We start from the raw sequence: 24,395 nt of genomic DNA, 5'->3' as shown, positions 1-24,395 counted from the left end.
TGCTGCTTTGCTGCCTCAGGGCCTGGACAGCTTGCTATTATCGACAGAAAAATTAATTCCCAAGTTTATCAAGACATTTTGCAGGAGCATGTTAGGTTATTGTCCGCCAATTAAAGCTCAAAAGAAGTTGGGTGATGCAACAGGACAACGACCCAAAACACAGAAGTAAATCAACAAAAAGAATGGCTTCAACAGAAGAGAATACACCTTCTGAAGTGGCCCAGTCAGAGTCCTGACCTCAACCCGATTGAGATGCTGTGGCATGACCTCGAGAGCAGTTCACACCAGACATCCCAAGAATATTGCTGAACTGAAACAGTTTTGTAAAGAGGGATGGTCCAACATTCCTCCTGACCATCATGCAGGTCTGATCCGCAACTACAGAAAACGTTTGGTGGAGGTTATTGCTGCCAAAGGAGGGTCAGTCAGTTATTAAATCCAAGGGTTCACATACTTTTCCCACCCTGTACTGTACATTTCTGTGAACGTAGAATTGTTTGTGTGTTATTGGTTTAAGTAGACTGTGTTTGTCTATTGGTGTGACCTAGATGAAGATCAGATCACATTTTATGACCAATTTATGTAGAAATTCAGGTATTTCCAAAGGGTTCACATACTTTTTCTTGCCATTGTAGATAGAAAGATATATACATCCACCCGGCTGCTACAACCTTCTGCAGTATATTTAGAAGTCCAGGGGACAAACAGAGCGGGAGAGAGGGAGAGAGGGAGAGCGGGAGAGAGGGAGAGAGGGAGAGAGGGTGGAAAGGAACTCAAATGCCTCTGTGTAAAACCCCAAAATGCTTAGATGAGTGAGAAGATATAAAAACACAAAACGAAGTTGGACCAATTTCAGATTACATTTGGAAAATATGAGTTATTATTTAGCATTTCATGACAGCTCCTCATGCCAAGTTGGAGGGTCATAAAGAAATCGTACATATCATAAAAAGCACTGTTTCTAAGTGTCTCCCTGGGCTTTCTCAAGGGGGAGGAAAAAGCTGCAGTAAGTGAAGTAACAAAAGCTAGCCTTCGTTTTTTTTTACCTACCCAGACACCACTATAGACACATGTTGTGTATCTAGTTATCCACACCACTAATAAGATGTTGCATTAGAATCTATAGCGGCATATGCCTCTCTACTGTGAGTCCAAGTCTGAGGGAGGGAGGGAGGGGGGGAGGGAGGGGAGTGAGGGAGGGAGGGAGGGAGGGGGGAGGGAGGGGGGAAGGGAGGGAGGGAGGGAGGGAGGGAGGGGGGGAGGGAGGGGAGGGGGTGAGGGAGGGAGAGGGGGGGAGGGGGGATAGCATGCTGAGAAGGGAGTTCCACTGCAGTCAGGCTATATGCTAGCTAACACACTAACTATGGCAGGCTGATCTACAGCGAGCCGTATGGGAGAACAAATAGAGAAACTTTACTGATTCTGGCTGGATGGACAAAATAAACAGTGAGGCGCAGTCCAAACTGTGACATCACAAGTAGTAGATGAGGTGATTTTACTTAAAAATGGAATTTGGACTTTCGAGGGGCGCAGACAGACCCCCCCTCTATCACCTCAGCTGTGCCTCCCCCTCTACTGTCTATGGATCCCGTCTAGCCTGACTATCTCCCACGTTGGCATCAATGGGTACTTGGCGCCATGGTCTGGTGGATATCCATCCCCTTATCATGTGACCTGTGTTCTGACAGAGGCCAAAGGTCGCCCCCGTGTCTTAATAACTCACTCATTGTATTCCTTTCTGCCGCTAATTAGAGCCTCTCCCTCTGTGTGTGTTTTCCCTAGCGCCGAGCCCCAGTGAGGAGGTGGATAGGTAACAATAGAGTGTGGCTCAGTGCCCTCTTTATTGTTATTAGTGCTCCAGTGCTATGACACTCAGTCATTATGGCCTCAGAGCCTCTCGCTCTCTCTCTCTCTCTCTCTCTCTCTCTCTCTCTCTCTCTCTCACACTTTGTCTGTCTGTCTGTCTGTCTGTCTGTCTGTCTGTCTGTCTGTCTGTCTGTCTGTCTGTCTGTCTGTCTGTCTGTCTGTCTGTCTGTCTGTCTGTCTCTCTCTCTCTCTCTCTCTCTCTCTGTGTGCCATGGAAATGGCCTGCCTGCCTGCCTGCCTGCCTGCCTGCCTGCCTGCCTGCCTGCCTGCCTGCCTGCCTATGAGATGAGGGAATAATGAGGGGACGATTTCCTTCCTTTTTTTAGGCGCTGTTGCTCTCCTCAGTCGTCTGTCATCGGACTCATCTCTCAGGGCTGCGTAATAACCCTGTGTGTGTGTGTGTGTGTGTGTGTGTGTGTGTGTGTGTGTGTGTGTGTGTGTGTGTGTGTGTGTGTGTGTAGGAGTAAATAATGAATGGTGTGTTGATGGTAGTGAGCGGGGGCATGTCGTGCTGGGGCTGATGCTGAGACATGAAAGGATCCGGTCAGGCCCCATTTAGCCCAGACTGATAGAATAACACAGAGCTGCTGCATTCTGCTCACAATGACAACTGCAGCTGGATTCTACATTCTGGATCCTTGCCTCCAGTCCCCAAGCTGTTCCAAGGCATCTCTACCTGAGCCAAGGAAGGCCTGCTGATTCACCTCCTCTGCTCGGTGGAACCTCTAGTCACAACCCTCACCCTCCTTTTCGTCTCAAACAAATGTTTCAATGTTTTCCGACCACTCCCCAATACTGTTAGGGTGACACTAATCTCCACACTGTAAGCAGAGCAAACAAGACGCTAACTAATGGTGAACTTATGTCCCCCACCACACTGTACACACAGTGTCTACTCTACACACACAGAGGGTGCAGTGTCACTCTAACTATTAACACACACAAGGCCAGTGTTTGAGGAACAACTTACCCTGCCTCCTCCTCCTCCATTGCAAATCAGTGCAGTGATAAAGTGTACTTTAACCTGCACTGTTTGTTCCATATTAGCAACACTTGGCTAATGGGGTGTGGGCTGTATAAGACAACAGGTGAGGTTGTAAGCTAACAGCTTACAGTGACACTTAGTAGCTTCCCGCTAGCACTCAGCATATAGCTTTTAGCCTATAGCTTTCAAGGCTAATACGTTGTAAGGCCTAGTCTTTCTAGTTAAGGGACTTGGAAAATAACCAAAGGAATACTCCACAGCTGCAATAGTCCTTCGGGGGGGTAATACAGTTGAGGTGAGGGGCAGGTAAGTGTGCTGGGGGGAGGTTGGTGGAGGGCTTGGCAGGGTGAAAGGGAGAGAGAGGGAGATGCACCGTCCGTTGACACTACACAGAGCACCCTTGTGCCCTCCTCGGGCCGCGATTGTGCCGGTGGACAAAGCCGTGATTCAGGACATCCTCCCCCAAGGGGGAGAGCTGGAAACTGAAGACGGTGGCCGTCCCTCTCTCTCCCTCTCTCTCTATCGCTCTCTCTCTCCCGCTCTCTCTCTCGCTCTCTCTCTCTCCCGCTCTCTTTTCCCTCCCTCCGTCTATCTCTCTGTCGCGGGCCAATAACCCGGCAGCGCCCCAAATCAAAGGAAAGCAGCACACAATGCACTCCCTCGGCCAGCCAGGAATTTCAGAGGCCGTTTTTTTCTGGCCCCATCAACAGGAATTTCATAAGGCCGAAATATCCTCTATCATATCCTGGGTGGAGGGATGGCCCATCTCTCAGGGCCCTGGACCCGGGAGGAGACGACAGCAGACCAAAGAGAGAGGGGCCGGGTCCCAAACAAAGGACCATTTAACTCTACCTCACCACACCGCCATGCCTGGTTATAAAATAATCTCATTTCATCCTGTCTATGGCTCATCTTTCCTGCACCGTTAAACACCAAATAACACGGTGCTGGCTCCCAACGGCTCTCCCTTCCCCCCTCTATCCCACCACGCCACCAGAGACACCAGAGGCATGCCACCAGAAGCCACTATAAGCCTCTCTAATGACTTTATTTGTGAAAACAGATTCCTGGTGTGTTTTTGTTAGCTAGCGCTAATGTATAAGTGAAACTAAGGCCATGGGTTCTGGCTCACGGTGTGTCTGGGCTGGCTCTGGCTGGGAGACTGGGCTCGTGACGATGCATCCCGCCGAGACACATTTTCAGCCGGTTTATAAACAGATCGGCTGCATTTTTCTCTGATTCTATCTCTCTCTCTGTCTCTGTCGCAATTCCTCTCTCCCTTGTATTCTCTCTCCCCTCTCTCTCTCTCTCTCTCTCTCGCTCTCTCTCTCTCTCTCTCTCTTTCTCTCTCTCTCATTCCTCTCAGGTTAGTAGACTATTTCTGCATTAATCACCATGACACAGGCAAGGCAACTCAATTTTCTGCTCCTGTAGGTAAGGTGCGTGGCGTCCCGAAACAGCAGCACAGCGAGGCATGAAACAGGCAAGCGGGGGCTAATCTTTGGTTACTGGTGTAATTGAAATGCTATCCACACTGTAGGGTGCATTAAAGTCTGATAACAGTGGTTCCTGTGGCCAATTTAAGTAGCTTGACTTCCCTCTGCTAAAAAAAAAGGAGAGAGAGAGGGAAGGAACAAAATGGCCTGACAGATAAGGCAGACAAACCGAGCTAATTCTCCAGGCATGTTTCTCATTGTGATCCCGGATAAATTAGAAAAAAAATGAATCAAGGAACCAAAAAATCAATTGACCCTCGGGTGTCTTGTCAGGCTGCGAGTGTGATAAACCTAAAAGCTTGGTTAACGTCGGCCCGCCTGCACCCAACTGATAGAGCACTTTGTAAATGAACCCGCTTTGATAAATATATTAAGGAGAGCTGCGAATAAAAGGCAGGGACTTCTCATTTGTAAATAGAACCCTCGCTACATGGAATTAGAATGATAAAATGGGGTTCCATGTAATTAAGTTTGTGTAAGACCTGAAATCCGTGCAAATACCTTCCCGGAATTCTGAAAGGAAGCTGTCAGTTCAATTAATCTGAACATCACCCCGAGAATGTGCTGAACAAAATGAAGCCGTAGATAAAACCTGGGCTAGTATTTTGATACGTAATTCCTGTATCATTTCTGCTTCTGTGATCATTTTATTTAATCCACCACCCCCAGTTATGTGCTAAGCCATCTACAAAGAGACTGCTGGCCAGGCCACCGAAAACCTTAATCCACCATATAGCATGTGTAAAAAGGGGAGGGGGCGGCTGGTGGGTTTTGCTTGCGTGGCGGTGGTGGTGGTACTGGTAGTAGATGAAGGGGAGGTAAGGTGAGGGGGGGGGGGGGGGGGGGGCATGTGATCTCTCCTTTTTGCTTCAACCAATTCCAAGTGAATACATGTATATAAACAGCAGAGACTGGTGACTTCGTGCTAAACTCTTTGCTGATAAAGCCACAACATCCTTATACCTGGCGTCCAGGGATGCCACAAAGACATGTGTGTGTTCGGTGTGAGTGTGTGTGTGTGTGATGAGGTGTGGTAGGAGGGGGGACTGTACATAAACGGTTTTCACACTTTAGGAGTCTTAGCCGTCTTGGCTGGCGGGTGGGAAGAGGGAGACGAAGGCTTTTGAAAATGAAAGGCAGAGCGATGCTGGTGGCAGAGATAGGAGGACGTGAAGTCTTGACTCACCAGTTGTTTACTTGTAAGATGGTCAGGCCTGTGTCTTGGGCTAGCTGCTTTTTCTGTTCTTCAGAAGGGTACGGGTGCTACAAGAGAAAGACAGAGAGATAGACGAGATGAGTTTCTTTGCTCAAAGAGATAAACATAAATATCCCCGTACCGTATCACACTCAGAGAGGGCGAGAGCCGTGGCTGAGGTACGGATGTTGTAGCTCTCCAGTCATGACTATGTACAGGTGTATTGCACTGTGTGTGTTGTGGCATAACATGTATTGTGTAGGTGAAGACTATACCTCCCATGGCCTACAACTAACCCCGCCTCTTCCTAATGTATAGACATGACATACAAAGCATACACACGACTGCCCATACATAAACACACACACACACACACACACACACACGCAAACCTGTCAAGAGGAGGTCAAACAAGTTTGTCAAAACTGCCAACTGCGATAACTCGTCTTCCTCATTCCATCCAACACACACACTGACAAGCCTTTCAAACACACCATCCAACACACACAGCCTCTCTCCCCCTCAATCTCCAGTGTCTTAGACTCCCGTTTGTAATACAATATAGAAAATGAGTGTGTGAAGATTTGCATTGAATCCATTTATTTTCCTTGAATGTCTGAAGGGAAAACATGGTACTCTGGTTTCATACAGAGGCCAGTGTAGCGCTGAGAGGAACAGAATGATAGGAAATGTCTCCCCTCTCTCTCGCTCTCTATCTCAACACCTCTACCTGCAAATGTAATTCCCAGAGTGGAGCTGTAATGATACTATTTGTGTCAGATTCAATATAGCAAACATGAGATGATATAAATGGCAGACCTTGGGCCTGTTGTGTGTGTACACTGCTGTTGCTGCTATGAAGCATGACAAAACAACAGTGATCGCTGGTGACAGATGTCTTTAAGGGCCAGATTAGAGGAAAGTGTACACGCAAACGCAACAAACGAGTCGCTATGTGTTTCATTCAGCCGCGCAGCACACACACGACACACATACATGTGTGGATGGCATGCACACACAAACACACGACAGACACTGGGGTTTAAAAGGTGACATCTTAATCCTACTCATCTATCGACACACGCTTTACCCTCTGTCACCCCTCCTCCCTCCTTTACCCTCTGTCACCCCTCCTCCCTCCTTTACCCTCTGTCACCCCTCCTCCCTCCTTTACCCTCTGTCACCCCTCCTCCCTCCTTTACCCACTGTCACCCCTCCTCCCTCCTTTACCCTCTGTCACCCCTCCTCCCTCCTTTACCCTCTGTCACCCCTCCTCCCTCCTTTACCCTCTGTCACCCCTCCTCCCTCCTTTACCCTCTGTCACCCCTCCTCCCTCCTTTACCCTCTGTCACCCCTCCTCCATCCTTTACCCTCTGTCACCCTCCTCCTTTACCCTCTGTCACCCCTCCTCCCTCCTTTACCCTCTGTCACCCTCCTCCCTCCTTTACCCTCTGTCACCCCTCCTCCCTCCTTTACCCTCTGTCACCCCTCCTCCCTCCTTTACCCTCTGTCACCCCTCCTCCCTCCTTTACCCTCTGTCACCCCTCCTCCCTCCTTTACCCTCTGTCACCCCCTCCCTCCTTTACCCTCTCTGTCACCCCTCCTCCCTCCTTTACCCTCTGTCACCCCTCCTCCCTCCTTTACCCTCTGCCACCCCTCCTCCCTCCTTTACCCTCTGTCACCCCTCCTCCCTCCTTTACCCTCTGTCACCCCTCCTCCCTCCTTTACCCTCTGTCACCCCTCCTCCCTCCTTTACCCTCTGTCACCCCTCCTCCCTCCTTTACCCTCTGTCACCCCTCCTCCCTCCTTTACCCTCTGTCACCCTCCTCCCTCCTTTACCCTCTGCCACCTCCTCCCTCCTTTACCCTCTGTCTCACCAACCATTACTTTGTTTCTTGTTTCAGTTTTTCACCAGACCAATGCAGGGTACGCATGTGATAGTAACTTCTAGCAATCTCATTTTGGCCCTATGCTTTTCAATATAAAATAACTTCAAAAGATAATCATTGCTCCATTTTCTCATTTACAGCTACAAGAATAGATAATATAACTTGTTCTATCCTATCAGTAGAACAAACAGTAGAACATTTCTTCAGGTAACAATGTCTGTCTCAATGTTCCCTTTTTAATTAAATGAAAGAAGAAAAAAACATTTGAGGAATGCGCTCAATTAATAACAAACAAGGCTGGGATTGGACAAATAATGAATCAAGGCTGCAAGGAGGATTAATCTGATTCTACTTGTGTATGCAGTCCCTTTTAATATGCTAAAATCATTAACAAAGAAAGATGATAATGCTTATATAGAAATACATTGCCTGATTGCCAGGTGCTGACATTTTCTTGGCTGAAGCAGACCGTTTTTTTCTGTGTGTGTGTGTGTGTGTGTCTCCACCTTTATGAGCGTGTGTTTGGCTTTCTCTTCTCTTCCCTGCACAACAACATGTAATAAGAGTAAGGACCTTTCCTCCCTCTCCCTCCACTCTCAGCTTCCCTGGCTTCCTCACGTTAGTAATGACCTCGGCCACCATCAAAACCCACACAAACACTCTGACATGAACACACACACACACACACACACACACACACACACACACACACACACACACACACACACACACACACACACACACACACACACACACACACACACACACACACACACACACACACACACACATATACACACACACTAATGGGGAGCGGAGGTGAGGGGAGAGGAGCAGACAGGGCCAGATTGGAAATGGGAGTGGGTCATTTACATTGCATTAAGGCTTCCTCGGCCTCTCGGGCTCAGACCCGGTCATCAATCGCCCCACTGTCAACCGGGCCGGGTGATAAATACAGCGGGCCGTGGCACGCCGTGGCCAGCAGCACCACATAATGAATGGTTTGAACAAACAAGAAAGATGTCTCATCAAGGAGAGTGGGGATGTTAAAGCCCCTTGCAGCAAAAAGCCCTGAGTAAGGAGATTTACTCCTAACCACATAGACACGACACAAAATAAAATCCTATTTCACTCAGCCTCCCTCCCTCCACCAGACCCCCCCAGCCTCACACACACACATACAGTATATATATATACACGCATGCACGCACACAGTAAACGTGTGCCTGTGTCTTACAGCTTACAGCCACCCCCCTCTCCACTCCTCCTCCACCTCACCTCACCTCCTCATCTCTCTCTCTCTCTCGCTCTCACTCTCGTTCCCCCTGTTTCTACGAGTGAGAGTCTGCAGGCCACCCACAGCTTTACATTGTGGCAGCACTCTAAAGCATGGGGGCTCTGAATATCCCGGCCAGACAAAAATGGACAGTGCTGCGGTTAGGAGCTAATACAGGCCGGGGTGCTTTGTACACACAACCCAGAGAACCAGGCCATCATGGCAGGCTAGCGGTTAGAGGGCTACAGCAGCCCTGAAATTGGAGGAAGGGTATTTAGCCCTTTGAGCAACCTCTTCACGTTCATTTCCTCCGTAAAAAATCTAGGGCAGTAAATCACCAATGTCAAAGAAATAATATGAAAACCCGAGATAGATATACTCTGAGTGAGAGACAAATGTGTTAAGTCGAAAATAATAAATCATTCAGTGTTTTTGATTGTTGATTGTTTTTTTCTTTCCTTAAGATGTCTGTCCACCCTCAGAAGCATGAGTGTGACATGATTTCTTAATGGATGCAACACAAACCAAACCCACAGAGATCAAAGAGGTTATTGAAAATCTCCCTCAGCTAGCTTTGAATGGAATCAATAGAGCGAGTTACAAACACCAAAACCAATATCCTAAAAAAAGGAATTGGCCACAAAATCTAAAGCGCTCCATCCAGTCTATAAATAATTAGGCCTAGAAATGAGCTGCGTGTTTTATTGCTCAGTAAAGTGCGGGGCCGGCCTCTTGTGATCGAAACAGCTCTGTTAATTACACAAGCATGCGCTATCCCGCAACCACACTCCTCTAATTTCTACTATCTGACCCACAGATACACCCCCCGATACACCCCCCAATACACACACACACACACACACACGCACACGCACACACACACACACGTGATGGAGACGTGCTGAGGTGAATGGTGTTCTACCAGACTGCAAGGTGTGTGTGTGTGTGTGTGTGTGTGTGTGTCTGTGTGTGTGTGTGTGTGTGTTTGTGTGTGTGTGTGTGATGGCTCTGTTGGCCAGATTAAGGGTGTGATGCTCTCTGTGCTCTCTGATAGTGCTGAATGTAATGGCCCCTGCGGTTGCAGCACATTACCAGCTGAGCTAGGCTTCCATCATTCCTCCCTACACACTCCTCCTTTAGCCCCAGAGAATACCCTGCCAGACCAGCTTTTCCACCTTACCCTACCTCCACTAGACCACTCTTACCCTTATCCCATATCCATCAATTCCTACTGCATCCCCATCCATTAAAATCTACTGGCTGTCTTGCTATGGATCAAATTCATATAAATATACAGTGGCCATTCCTACAACCCTCCCAAATGCGACTGTCCAGCCATTACCCCCCCCCCTCCCCCCATCCCAACTTCATCTCACCCCCACCGCTTTATCCTCCTACACCCCCACCCCTTCACCCCTGAGCCTACTGATGGATGACATCATCAGCGGCAGGGCCAGTGTGGCATGAATTATAGTCCCAGGCCACAGGGTTGCGGTGTCCTGAAAATCCATTCCATGCTAATGACTCCCTCCCTCCCAGGAAATCACAGGCCATTGGCTGTTTACCCCTAACGCCATGGCAACACACCACCAACCAACCTCCCATTTGTTTTGTTTTCCTCCCTTGTGCTGATTGGTGTAATTTGGTCCCATCGATGTCGCTATAGGCTTATTAAAACCATATATCCTTTCAATCTGTATTTCAACAATATTTAATAAAGACGCCACTTAGCAAACCAACATGATAATTGTTTGAGTGTCAAATATTTTTGACAGTATTGCTTATTGTGTTGATAGGACCGTATTGTGATAATGTGTTCCTTGGATCTTCGATTCTGCTTTATGCAGCAATGTATTGATGAAATGTAGGATTTCAGATATTTTCCAAATTGATTGCAATGTTATTTGTTTTTTAATCAAAGTGACTAGAAGGGATAATAATAATACTTACAGTCTAAATAAAAAGAAGCAAATGAAGGCATGACATTTTAATATGTACTCTGCATAGAGTTGGAGTAAGATTAGCACATTTTAATATGTACTCTGCATAGAGTTGGAGTAAGATTAGCACATTTTAATATGTACTCTGCATAGAGTTGGAGTAAGATTAGCACATTTTAATATGTAATCTGCATAGAGTTGGAGTAAGATTAGCACATTTTAATATGTACTCTGCATAGAGTTGGAGTAAGATTGGCACATTTTAATATGTACTCTGCATAGAGTTGGAGTAAGATTAGCACATTTTAATATGTACTCTGCATAGAGTTGGAGTAAGATTAGCACATTTTAATATGTAATCTGCATAGAGTTGGAGTAAGATTAGCACATTTTAATATGTAATCTGCATAGAGTTGGAGTAAGATTAGCACATTTTAATATGTACTCTGCATAGAGTTGGAGTAAGATTGGCACATTTTAATATGTAATCTGCATAGAGTTGGAGTAAGATTAGCACATTTTAATATGTAATCTGCATAGAGTTGGAGTAAGATTAGCACATTTTAATATGTACTCTGCATAGAGTTGGAGTAAGATTGGCACATTTTAATATGTAATCTGCATAGAGTTGGAGTAAGATTAGCACATTTTAATATGTAATCTGCATAGAGTTGGAGTAAGATTAGCACATTTTAATATGTACTCTGCATAGAGTTGGAGTAAGATTGGCACATTTTAATATGTACTCTGCATAGAGTTGGAGTAAGATTGGCACATTTTAATATGTAATCTGCATAGAGTTGGAGTAAGATTAGCACATTTTAATATGTAATCTGCATAGAGTTGGAGTAAGATTAGCACATTTTAATATGTACTCTGCATAGAGTTGGAGTAAGATTAGCACATTTTAATATGTACTCTGCATAGAGTTGGAGTAAGATTGGCACATTTTAATATGTAATCTGCATAGAGTTGGAGTAAGATTAGCACATTTTAATATGTAATCTGCATAGAGTTGGAGTAAGATTAGCACATTTTAATATGTACTCTGCATAGAGTTGGAGTAAGATTGGCACATTTTAATATGTACTCTGCATAGAGTTGGAGTAAGATTGGCACATTTTAATATGTACTCTGCATAGAGTTGGAGTAAGATTGGCACATTTTAATATGTACTCTGCATAGAGTTGGAGTAAGATTAGCACATTTTAATATGTACTCTGCATAGAGTTGGAGTAAGATTGGCACATTTTAATATGTACTCTGCATAGAGTTGGAGTAAGATTAGCACATTTTAATATGTAATCTGCATAGAGTTGGAGTAAGATTGGCACATTTTAATATGTAATCTGCATAGAGTTGGAGTAAGATTAGCACATTTTAATATGTACTCTGCATAGAGTTGGAGTAAGATTAGCACATTTTAATATGTACTCTGCATAGAGTTGGAGTAAGATTGGCACATTTTAATATGTAGTCTGCATAGAGTTGGAGTAAGATTAGCACATTTTAATATGTAATCTCTATAGAGTTGGAGTAAGATTAGCACATTTTAATATGTACTCTGCATAGAGTTGGAGTAAGATTAGCACATTTTAATATGTACTCTGCATAGAGTTGGAGTAAGATTAGCACATTTTAATATGTACTCTGCATAGAGTTGGAGTAAGATTAGCACATTTTAATATGTAATCTGCATAGAGTTGGAGTAAGATTGGCACATTTTAATATGTAATCTGCATAGAGTTGGAGTAAGATTGGCACATTTTAATATGTACTCTGCATAGAGTTGGAGTAAGATTAGCACATTTTAATATGTAATCTGCATAGAGTTGGAGTAAGATTAGCACATTTTAATATGTAATCTGCATAGAGTTGGAGTAAGATTAGCACATTTTAATATGTACTCTGCATAGAGTTGGAGTAAGATTGGCACATTTTAATATGTACTCTGCATAGAGTTGGAGTAAGATTAGCACATTTTAATATGTACTCTGCATAGAGTTGGAGTAAGATTGGCACATTTTAATATGTACTCTGCATAGAGTTGGAGTAAGATTAGCACATTTTAATATGTACTCTGCATAGAGTTGGAGTAAGATTGGCACATTTTAATATGTACTCTGCATAGAGTTGGAGTAAGATTGGCACATTTTAATATGTAATCTGCATAGAGTTGGAGTAAGATTAGCACATTTTAATATGTACTCTGCATAGAGTTGGAGTAAGATTGGCACATTTTAATATGTAATCTGCATAGAGTTGGAGTAAGATTAGCACATTTTAATATGTAATCTGCATTGAGTTGGAGTAAGATTAGCACATTTTAATATGTACTCTGCATAGAGTTGGAGTAAGATTGGCACATTTTAAATATAAATATGCCATTGTTAATATTATAACAGTTCTGAATGAGATTGAGGCATTTCTTATAGATAAAAAATATATGCCATACATATATCCAATCAGACTTTTTGAAGTTATCCCTCATGATTTGATTACTGTGCACGGCACGATCGTTTTTTACATTTCATAATGAAAGTCCTTTTCCTTGAATTGTTGGATTTAGTTCATCAGTCTGACAATGTCAAATGGGCTGACAATTGACAATCTTACACTATCGCTATTTCATTAGAATCAATGAACATTTGACTGCTGAAACGTAGGCCCATATTTTTTGAAACCTTGCTTGCTGTTGAAGCTCAAAGACAAGGTTTTTGTAGGCTGTGTATTCCTATCCTCCTCTCCCTCCCTGTGTGTGTGTGTCTTTGTGTGTGTGTTTTTGGGTGGGTGGAGGGGTTTGGAGGGGGGTTAGGTTCGTGTTTGTTTTATTTTCCTGGGGACTAAGCTGCTTCCTGACAACAGGGAGAAAACAGGCAAGAATGCCACATGACTCAATGACTCAACCTCTGTTGCTTTCAACTGCCTGAGACTGTGCCAGACACACACACACATGTGCACACACACACACACATGTGCACGCACACACACGTATGTGCACGCATACACACACACATGTGCACGCACACACACACACACATGTGCACACACACACACACTCACACGTGCACGCGCACACACACACACACACACACACTCACACACACACACACACACACACACACACACACACACACACACACACACACACACACACAAACACACATATATATATATATAATACACTCCCACACAACCATCCACCAGCAATCCAGACCCCATCCACACACACACACACACACACACACACACACACACACACACACACACACACACACACACACACACACACACACACACACACACACACACACACACACACTAACACCTAGACTGTTCTCTGAAATAAAACAGTTATCATGTCATAGACATCAAAGTGGTGGCCAGGCAGCCCTATTGTGGAGCATTAGGTTGGCTGCCAGGGCTCAGTATAGTAGTACTGCCTGCTGCAGCAGTACTATGGCAGTAGCCCCAGCCCCCCCTCAACTCAGCTCAACAATCGCTGGCTGGCCTCCTGCATGGGGCTCCTGGCCCCCAGCCAGTCAGACTGTTTGCTCTACACCATTCATTTATGTTCATTGGAGATGGTGCAAGAGCCTGCCAAGCAAACTGTTGCCCCTGTGAAGGAGGGAGGGGAACTGGCAAATGAGGAGGTGTGGGAGTGGGAGGGAGGGAGGGAGGGAGGGAGGGGGGGAGGAGGGATGGGAGGGGAGGGGAAGGGAGGAGGCATCTCTAGAGGATATGCGAGATCTGGGCTTAAATGTCCATGAGGCTATAAACCAATCACTCCCACACTCTCCCAGAGCAAGAGCAAGCGCAAGGGCTGAGGCTCATGGGTAACGGCCTACACCCAGCAACCAATCAGAGGAGAGATGTTTACGGTGAACTGTACTGTATGTCTCCTGGTGTATTACTTTTGATAACATCCTTATTATCAACTATCTAAGAAAATATCCACAGTGGGGAAGGTAGAGCTTGGTGTTACCACAGCCTTGTACTGTTTATGGTGAGCAGGTGGATGGAGTGGTTTGGGAGACCCTCATGTGAGTGTGTGTGTTGTTTTCCTGTCTCTGGTCTCAGATGTGGCCCGCAGCCATAGAGATGGGACTGTTTAATCATCAGATCAAGTTCATGGCTTCTCTTTCTACCACACGGCCACCCCACCGCTTCCAAGGGGAGGAATATGATCCCCTTATCCTTACAGAGGGTACCTGGTCTCTCTCTCTCCCCTTCTCTCTCTCTCTCCCCCCCTTCTCTCTCTCCCCCCTTCTCTCTCTCTCTCTCTCTCTCTCTCTCCCCTTCTCTCTCTCTCCCCCCTTCTCTCTCTCTCTCTCTCCCCCCCTTCTCTCTCTCTCTCCCCCTTCTCTCTCTCCCCCTTCTCTCTCTCTCGCTCTCCCCTTCTCTCTCTTTCTCCCCTTCTCTCTCTCTCTTTCTCTCTCCCCTTCTCTCTTCCTCTCTCCCTCTCTCCCCCTTCTCTCTCTCTCTCTCTCTCCCCCTCTCTCTCTCTCTCTCTCTCGCCCTTCTCTCTCTCACTCTCTTTCTCCATCTTCTCTCTCTCTCTCTCTCTCTCCCTCTCTCTCTCTTTATCCCCCTTCTCTCTCTCTCTCTCTCCCCCTTCTCTCTCTCTCTCTCTCTCTCTCTCTCCCTTCTCTCTCTCTCTCTCTCTCTCCCCCTTCTCTCTCTCTCTCTCTCTCTCTCTCCCTTCTCTCTCTCTCTCCCCCTTCTCTCTCTCCCCCTTCTCTCTCTCTCTCTTCTCTCTCTCTCTCTCCCTCCCCCTTCTCTCTCTCTCTCTCCCCATTCTCTCTCTCTCTCTCTCTCCCCCTTCTCTCTCTCTCTCTCTCTCTCTCTCCCTTCTCTCTCTCTCTCTCTCTCCCCCTTCTCTCTCTCTCTTCTCTCTCTCTCTCTCCCTCCCCCTTCTCTCTCTCTCTCTCCCCTTCTCTCTCTCTCTCTCTCTCTCTCTCTCTCTCTCTCCCCCTTCTCGCTCTCTTAAACGTCAACACTTGTACTGCCCCGCGAAAACTTTTATCACTGGCTTTACATGGCAAAACTTAATTTACAGTCCTTTTTAATAAAATATAAATAATAATAATATGTTTCTATCGTGTTTAATTGCAAGAGGAATTTTGTAAAGACTGTACCAGTATTCCAGTACAGCAAGAGCAGTCATCTTTGGTGTTGCACAGCTTGCAGCGGGTGGTGTGAAGTAATTCATGTATACTCTTTGAAAGTGACTTTTAGGGTCTATAAGGTAGTCATTAGCGGGCTGGTACGGTCACCTAGGGCCAGTGAAAAAGGAGAGTGCCCATCCCCCTGGCCCATCATTCAGGACCCCCCATATCCACACCACTTGCCACTATTGCCTGTCATAAAGACATTGGGAGCCGCTGCTTACATGCTAAACGACCCAGTCCACTGCTAGCTGGATAAACACCGACACCACTTTAATGACCTGAGCACACATTGTAAAGCGGCGGCAGGTTACATTTTTAAAAAGCAGGGAATCGGTGAGCAGGCTAACAGGCTATCAGGCTAGCAGGCTAACAGGCTATCAGGCTAGCAGGCTATCAGGCTAGCAGGCTAACAGGCTATCAGGCTAGCAGGCTAACAGGCTAGCAGGCTAGCAGGCTAACAACCTGGGTCGAAGCATCCAAGGTCTAAAGACATAGTAGGAAGAATTTGGGCCTAAACGTTCTCACGTTAACTTAATGGTGTCCAGATCCACCTGGCTATTGTAGCCAAACGGTGAAGGGGAGAAAGAATCTGTTCTAGCCTCCGGCAAGGATAAAGGAAAGACAAAGATGGTCCTATAGAAATACTGAATCCTTCACGTTGTAAGAGACCGGCTTAACTCTTCATGTGCTGCTAGAGTGGCACACGCCTTTTCTAACTTGGATCTTTCTCTGGGAGACTGAAAAGTCTTACAGCACTAATACAGCTGGGACTTGTAAGTCACAAACCCTACATGTCCCATGTATTACACCGTTAGGCATCTAACTACCTCCGAACAAACCCTACATGTCCCATGTATTACACCGTTAGGCATCTAACTACCTCCGAACAAACCCTACATGTCCCATGTATTACACCGTTAGGCATCTAACTACCGCCGAACAAACCCTACATGTCCCATGTATTACACCGTTAGGCATCTAACTACCTCCGAACAAACCCTACATGTCCCATGTATTACACCGTTAGGCATCTAACTACCGCCGAACAAACCCTACATGTCCCATGTATTACACCGTTAGGCATCTAACTACCTCCGAACAAACCCTACATGTCCCATGTATTACACCGTTAGGCATCTAACTACCGCCGAACAAACCCTACATGTCCCATGTATTACACCGTTAGGCATCTAACTACCTCCGAACAAACCCTACATGTCCCATGTATTACACCGTTAGGCATCTAACTACCTCCGAACAAACCCTGCTCCATTATCTATCTCCCCCACCGTCCCTCTCCCCAGGGCCTGAACTTCCCTGCTCCATACTTTAATATATTTAGTCTGCGTGAAACAGGACAAGGTTATTACACGCTGAGTGTCCCAGGAATCTCTGTGCTCCTCCAAGGGGCTTCTGGGTAAGCCAAGAGCAACAGGGTCAAGCGACAGGGGTACAGTGCCTGGCATACTTCACCTCCTAGACTCTCATGGTCTGTTGTGAATGACTGAGTATTTACAGAGTTTGTCTATGTTTCCCCCTTCTCTGTTGTGTCCTCTAAACATTGTTTCACTTTCACAAGAAGGGGGGCGTTTTGTTCCCCTATGCTAGATGAGGTCCTGAAAGTGGCCCTTGATGGACTCTCCTTCCACTTGAGTATTAAATGAAGTATTTAAGTATTCATACAGGACCAGGACGTCTCCATTCTGTCTCTCAGAAAGACACTCCATGTTGGCCTCAGAAATGGCCACTACGTTATGCTATAATAGCCTGCCCTAGGACACAACGACAACAGCAGAGTAACCATTTAGTGGAGGCTAACAAAAACCCACAGGGCAGGTATATAATGTCAAGCCTATTTGGAGATGTTATAGCACATTTGTAATGTCAATTTATTTGTTTTTTGGGAGGTTCAAATATCAAAGCAGGATAACATTTGTCCATTACAGGGGGTGAAGGGGTTGAGGAGCTGCTTTCCCAAACAGCTGCAGGGGACATTTCCTGTTTGTTAATGACTCTAAATGTGTTCAAGACAACCATGTCAAGTCCTTGTTTCTCTGAATGGCCTGAACACTGCTGGGGTGAGGAGTAGCAGTTGTCTTAACACTGACAGACAGACAGACAGACGGATGGACAGACAGACGGCCATTCAGACACTCTCAGCACAAGGAAGTGCTGAGAGCGAACCACAAGTGTATTCATCTCAAATCACAGACACTTTGAGCGACTCAGGTGAAACCAAGACAGCCCAGCCCTGATCAGTCACCATACCTGTTGTGTCTGTTTAGGTTGCAGGATGCCATTTCTGCCTTTCACAAACACACGTCTTTGAGAGAAGCCCTTTGATCTGGGACGGTTGCATGACTCAAGAAAGCGATTTCCCTGTCAATCATCAGTGTGTGTGTGTGTGTGTGTGTGTGTGTGTGTGTGTGTGTGTGTGTGTGTGTGTGTGTGTGTGTGTGTGTGTGTGTGTGTGTGTGTGTGTGTGTGTGTGTGTGTGTGTGTGTGTGTGTGTGTGTGTGTGTGTGTGTGTGTGTGTGTGTGTGCGTGCGTGCGTGTGTGTGCGCGCGTGTGCAACTACGTGTCTGACACATGCCCCGAGGATCTTTCACTTTCTTAATGTTCCATGAGAGGACAGAGGAGTTAAAATGCCTGTATAATGAGCTGAGGAGAGAAGAACGGAATGGAGAAGAGAGGAGTGGTAGCTTTTAGAGGTCTAGGCCGGCTAATCGTGGCTATACTCTTAAGTGCATTCTACCATCCTCCCTCTGTCCGTCCATCCATCCATCCCTCTTTCTCTTTCCCTGTAGTGCTTTCTGGCCTGATCCTGCCCTGGGGCCGTACTGACCTTTGACCTGACTGGCCCAGGCTGGCTACAGGCCCCTCGTTTGTTACAGGCTTTATCCACTGACAAAGCAGGCAGGAAGCTGGCAGCCACCCAGCAACCCCATGGGAGGATGACCATCAGCTAGCTCAGCTTACCGCTTATTAGACCAGGGTGGGGAGTGTGTGTGTGTGTGTGAGGGTAGGAAGTATGTGTAAGGGTATGCAGTGTGTGTATGGAGTGTGTGTATGGAGTGTGTCTGCATGGAGTGTACAAGTGTGTGTGTGAGGAGCAGGGGGAACCTAATCAGAAACGATCGTAACTGACCTTTTTTTTCATGCACGCCGCCGGTTTTCCTAACCAATGAAACGCAAAGAAGAAAAAGCCTGGAAGCCACAAACGTCCCCCGTCTCTGGGCTAACCCGATCAGCTACGCATGTTAGTGACAATCAGGCAGGCGTCCAGGCGAAGGACTCAGGGGACCTTACAGCGTATTTCTGTTCTGACCGCTCATCTCCTGTCTTTCCCTCTCCCTCCCTCTCTTCCTCTTCTCCTGCCTCAGCCCAGTCATCTGAGTGGCCGGCAGAGCTCACTAAAACATTAGATCAGACACTCCAGTTCCCTCTCAGCACTCCATAAAAGCTGGGTAAGTCATACTTCATTTAAATACATTGCCATTAACAAAGCTGATGAACTTTTACTCCTTAAATCTAATGGGCCATTTTGCCTGGCTGCTGCTGCTGCTGTCTCTCTCTCTCTCTCTCCCTCTCCCTCTCCCCCTCTCTCTCCCTCTCCCCCTCTCTCTCTCTCTCTCTCTCTCTCTATCTCTCCCTCTACCCCTCTCTCTCTCTCTCTCTCTCTCTCTCTCCCCCCTCTCGCTCCCTCTCCCCCTCTCTCTCTCTCTTTCTGCCATTGAGAGGCCTATGTTAATCCACACGCAGTCAGTCAGTGACTCAGTGTATGACTATCCACTACAGTGATTGAGGTAGGGGGGAAAGAAGGGGATTTGGAGGCTTTTGTCTGACCTCTGCCACAGACAAGCAATGACACGCACCCTATTCTGTGGGACTGCTGGGAGATTTGGCGGTCTCACTCTCTGTCTCTCACACACACACGGACCCCAAAGTGCAGGGGAGGGTCATTAACCACTGGGTCTAGAGCGAGGCACGATGGCTCCACGGCACGGAGGCTGTTGACAAGCGTCTGTGTTCTTTTCAACAACTCGTTGAGCCACACCCCTCCCCCTCCCCCCACTTCCTCCTCTTCTCTCCTCTCCCCCTCCCTCACCCCTTCCCTTCTCAGGAATGTAACACAACCGCTCGCTGAGGTAACCCAAGCCCCTCCCTTTCTCCCTTTCTCGTTGAGAGAGAGAGAGCGAGAGAGAGAGCGAGAGAGAGAGAGAGAGAGAGAGAGAGAGAGAGAGAGAGAGAGAGAGAGAGAGGGAGGGGGGGGCAGACTGGAGGTGTAAGACAGCTGTTGTTGTTTTTTCTCTTGCCCTCCTTCTGTCTTTCTCCCTCTCTGTCTCTTGCCCTCTTTATATTTGCCACCACCCCTCTGCATGTACTGTGGAATAATTAATGAGTCAATTGAGCTGTGGAGAGAGAGAAGACTTTGACCAGCAGGGGGGCAGGGGATTTTATTAAGCTATAGTAATGCCTCCAGTACAGTACTGACTGTAGCTCCACTACCTATTCTTCCAATGAAGAGGAGGCATCCAAAGCACGACCACCACCCCAAACCTGGACTTCCAATATGGGAACTCGCTCTTCTACGCTCTCCACCTAACTGGTGTTTTCTACCATTCCAGTCCTACTCCACCCATCCCCATCCTCCTCTCCTCTCCTCTCTTCGTCCCAGCCCCTCCTGATGGCAGGATCAGGGGCCTGACTAGCTGACCTGTCTGGTGATTGATGATAATGTCTCAGGAAGTCATTTTCCCCCACAGAGCCCTGCCTGCCGCCCTGCTGCCTTTCACCAGGCAGGCTGAACCACTACAGAGGTGACCCAGCCCAGCCCATCACAGACAGAGACACACAGGCCCACTTTCAACTTTCCGCCTGCATAGGTCCGCCCTGCCCCCCCCCCCCCCCCCCCCCCCGGTGGAGGACAAAGGGTGTAGTCAATACCAGGATCAACATTGGAATAAGTGGGGTCGGATGTTAGCGTCCATAAGAAAGCTCATCCATGAAGGATGACAGTGGTGGATGAAGGATAGTAGATCGTGGATGGGCTTTGGGATGAGAGTCGAAGGGAGAAGGCCTCATCTGCCTGACCATCTTGTTGTTAAAATCAACAGTGGACATCTTGAAGCGGACCAGGCGGGTGATGGCCCCGGCCCCTAACTCTGGGTGCTGAGGATGGTTCCATTACTGTCAGTGGTTACCAGGTCCATTATGGCAATTAGGAGCCCTTCTAACACTAGGAATCCCTCTGCCTGCGCTGCAATTGCTAACATCTGCTAACATCAGCCTCCTTCTATGTTCGGTACAGTTTTCTTTGCTGAAACACACATCTTTTTACAGTCCCCGCTGTATTTTTCTTCTTTCTCCACGGCGCACTCCACTTTTATTTACTGAATTCCACTCAAATTGTGCCTTAAAGAGATCCCTCTCGGTTTGAATCCAAATAACTTAAAATGACCCGTGAAGAGAGAGAGAGATGCTTTTCCATAGGCTCCATTACTTTTCATATGGTAGCAGGAGGAGAGAGAGGGGAGGGAGGGGAAATGGCGTGGAGATAATCAATGGAAGAAGACCGTTAGCCTATTCATCTCCCCCAAACGATTGTGGGTTAATACACACTCTTGCATAGGCAAACAGGGCTGTGTGGCGAGCACATCTGTCTGCCTGGATGGGCTACTTAATGAAACAAGGCGGCCTCTGGGTGCAGAGATGAATGGCTTTCCTACAACGAAAATGGACTCTTCTAACAGTGGCTGAATCCCAGGCTGAGATGCAGGTCCAGATGACACGGCTCTATACATTCAATACAGTGGAGACTCCAGCCTGTGTCCCTGAGAGACAGGCTTTAACAAAGAGGGTGCCAGGTAGGAGAGAGGACATGGCCACCAGAGCAGCTCCCCACGGTGATCATATCAGGGATCCCCTAATGCGAACAAGAGTTTGACTGATCTGGGAGAGAAAGAAGAGAGTGAGAGAGAGAAAAAGGAGACGTACAGTAGAAAGATAAAGAGAGAGAGGGAGGGAGGGGCTGAGCCACCTGGGGCTGATGAGTGGGACTTGATGTGTGTGTGCGTTTGTGTGTTGTGGCTACCACTGTGTGTGTGTGTGTCTGTGGTGACCCCTGGTCAGGGAGTCTTGTAACAGGAGCTCACCTCCGGTTCTCCTCTCTCCTCTCAGTGTGCTGAACAGGCACCTGAAGACAGGATTAGCCATTGTGACCCAGCCCCAAAGGTAACAGAGATGCACCACTGGGGACGGGCCTGAAACACACACTCCCACGTGCTGCAGGCAGGACCCAGCCAGATAGGCAGGAAGACAGGATGACAGAGGGGAAGGAAGGAGGAGAGGGGAGGATTTGAGATAGGGGGGATGGAAATACAAACACAACAGGACACTAACAAGGGAAAGATAGTAGGTATAGTATAGTGTGGTATCAGCCTGGGTTTGCTTAAGATGTTGTCGTTAAGGTTTTTGTCACAGGGGAAAACACAAAAGCAGTATATAAGAAGATTGTGGATCCTATGCTGGGGTAGAGCCCTGGGGTGGCCGAGATCCTGCCTGTGTGGAAATTGATGCCTGTCACTGTGTCTATGATTCACCCCTGCCAATGTGTGTGTGTGTGTGTGTGTGTGTGTGTGTGTGTGTGTTTGTGTGTGTGTGTGCTCTGCTGTGACGAATGAGCGCCACTTAATTTGCTCCTGATTATGCGGGTTGCTGGTCCTCTAAACCTCTTTGAACTTGTAATTGCCGCTGGTTTCAATAATGAACATTAAGGAAGGATTCAGAAAAGTGTGGATAATTACAGGTTTCCCCCCCTTTTGACTTTTTCATGCTGGATAAGGAAGATGAGGTTAAGGAGGAGGAGGCGGAAGAGGTATAGGAAGAGAAACAAGGAGAGAGGAGGAGGTGCAGGGTTGCGAGGCATGTGGTGTCGCGCCAGGCTCTCTTTATCTAAATAATTGTACAAGCTCGGTTTATGAGCTTTAGCAAGAGGGTCCAGCCCTGGGGATACGGGGGTACTAGCTCGCTCTCCCCCTCAATCAATATTCACACAGATTCCCATCTGGAGCCAAGGCCTGCTCTACTTAGATTTGGATTTATTTCCTTATTTTTATTAGATTTGCTTGCCTTCTTTCCTCAAATCTTTTTTTTTCTTGGGTATCTGGGCTATTTTCTGATACAGCAGGTGGCAGGGCTCTGTATCGTATGCGCTCATCTGTGTAGACTTACATGATTTTAGGAGATGAACTAGGCCTGCTAGATAACAGATACATGGCTATATCTACACACGCTCAGATTCACATGGCCTTATGGTGCTATAGATGGACCAATCCATTGTGGGTAAAGGGGTGACACATGGGGATAGGCTATAAAAATCTGTCAAAAAAGTGTCCGAGGGAGGAAACCGCAAACAAATTGACCCACTCACTCAGTTTCCATCCTCCACATAGATTGTACATTGGCGGATATGAAACTGCATGCCCATGGTGTCAAAGCGAGCCGTATTATTGAATGGAAAAGATGAAGAGGGGAGGAGCGCGAGGGGAGTTGAGGTGAGAACAAGAGGCTCCCAGTTATAAGGACCCCACTGTGAAGGAATCCCCTGCCTGGAATAAGCACACAGCAAAACAAAAGCAATGGAGGAGGGGAGAGAGGAAAGGGGAGGTGGAGGAAAGGAAAATCACACAACAAAATGTCAGGAGTGGGATTTGGTAGACTCAGGGTCCCATGACAAACCAAACAGAGGAACAGCACCAGGTCTGTTTTTGATTTCTGCCCGATGCCTCCATCCTTTAACCTCACCCTCCTCACACCTATTTGTGCTTCTCCTTTTCCTGCATTTCCTGGTGTGAGATAAATACCAAGGGGGGGTTATGGGCTGCTCTGAGGCCTGCAGCTTAGAGGGAGAAAAACTACAGTATCTCATTTAGCTGATCACCACCAACACATCACAGGCCCATGATTCAACTGACCAAGGGGGATATCGATAGAGTGCAGGGGGCTTTTCCCCATTTTTCCATTTTCCCACAACCCCCTCTGGCTTGGTAAATTGCATGGCTCAGAGGAAAATGTGATAGGGGAGAGGGAAGACAATGTGAGGTTGGGAGAATGAGAGGTCTGACAAAATTACTCTGAGAAGATTCAAAAGCCTCAAACCCATTCCTTTAACACAGTCTGCAATGGAGAAGATAACCACATAAAACAAGGACAAGGAAAACCTCAGATAATCTGGGCCTCTCCATCTGTAACAGTGCCAGTCCTGGTTTGGAGTTTTCCCACCATTGGGGCACCGCATACAGTAGCGCAGACTGCCCTCCTTCCTCCTTCCAAGTCCATTACATCATTCACCTCTTTTCACCAAAAGAGTAAGCTAGGCCTGGCCTTAGCCAATGGATCAATGTTATGAGGGAGGGAGGGAGGCGCAAGGGTCGAGGGGGTAGCTGAGGCTTGTTTTTGCTGAAGTGTGAGGCCTTAGAGGAGGCAAGAGGAATCTCCAGCTATGGAGCAGTAGTTTATAAACTCCTCAGCTCTCCTCTGTTTGTCTTCTGCTCAGGTCAGGGCATGTGCAGTAAC

General features: G+C 47.1%; 1 protein-coding gene across 1 annotated transcript in view; it reads right to left on the bottom strand.

Annotated features, from left to right (window-relative positions):
• The window catches only part of LOC110497754 (homeobox protein Meis2), a 107,858-nt gene that overhangs the window by 25,356 nt on the left and 58,107 nt on the right, over window positions 1-24,395 (bottom strand). The window contains 1 exon segment of the mRNA XM_036954718.2: window positions 5,534-5,610. Coding sequence (XP_036810613.2) covers window positions 5,534-5,610 — 77 coding nt within the window.

Source organism: Oncorhynchus mykiss, chromosome 19, assembly GCF_057628025.1.
Source record: "Oncorhynchus mykiss isolate SJ-2025 chromosome 19, ASM5762802v1, whole genome shotgun sequence".
In the NCBI taxonomy this organism is placed as follows: Eukaryota; Metazoa; Chordata; class Actinopteri; order Salmoniformes; family Salmonidae; genus Oncorhynchus; species Oncorhynchus mykiss.
Note: the sequence above shows the minus strand (reverse complement) of the source record. Positions and strands in the feature narration are given on the sequence as shown.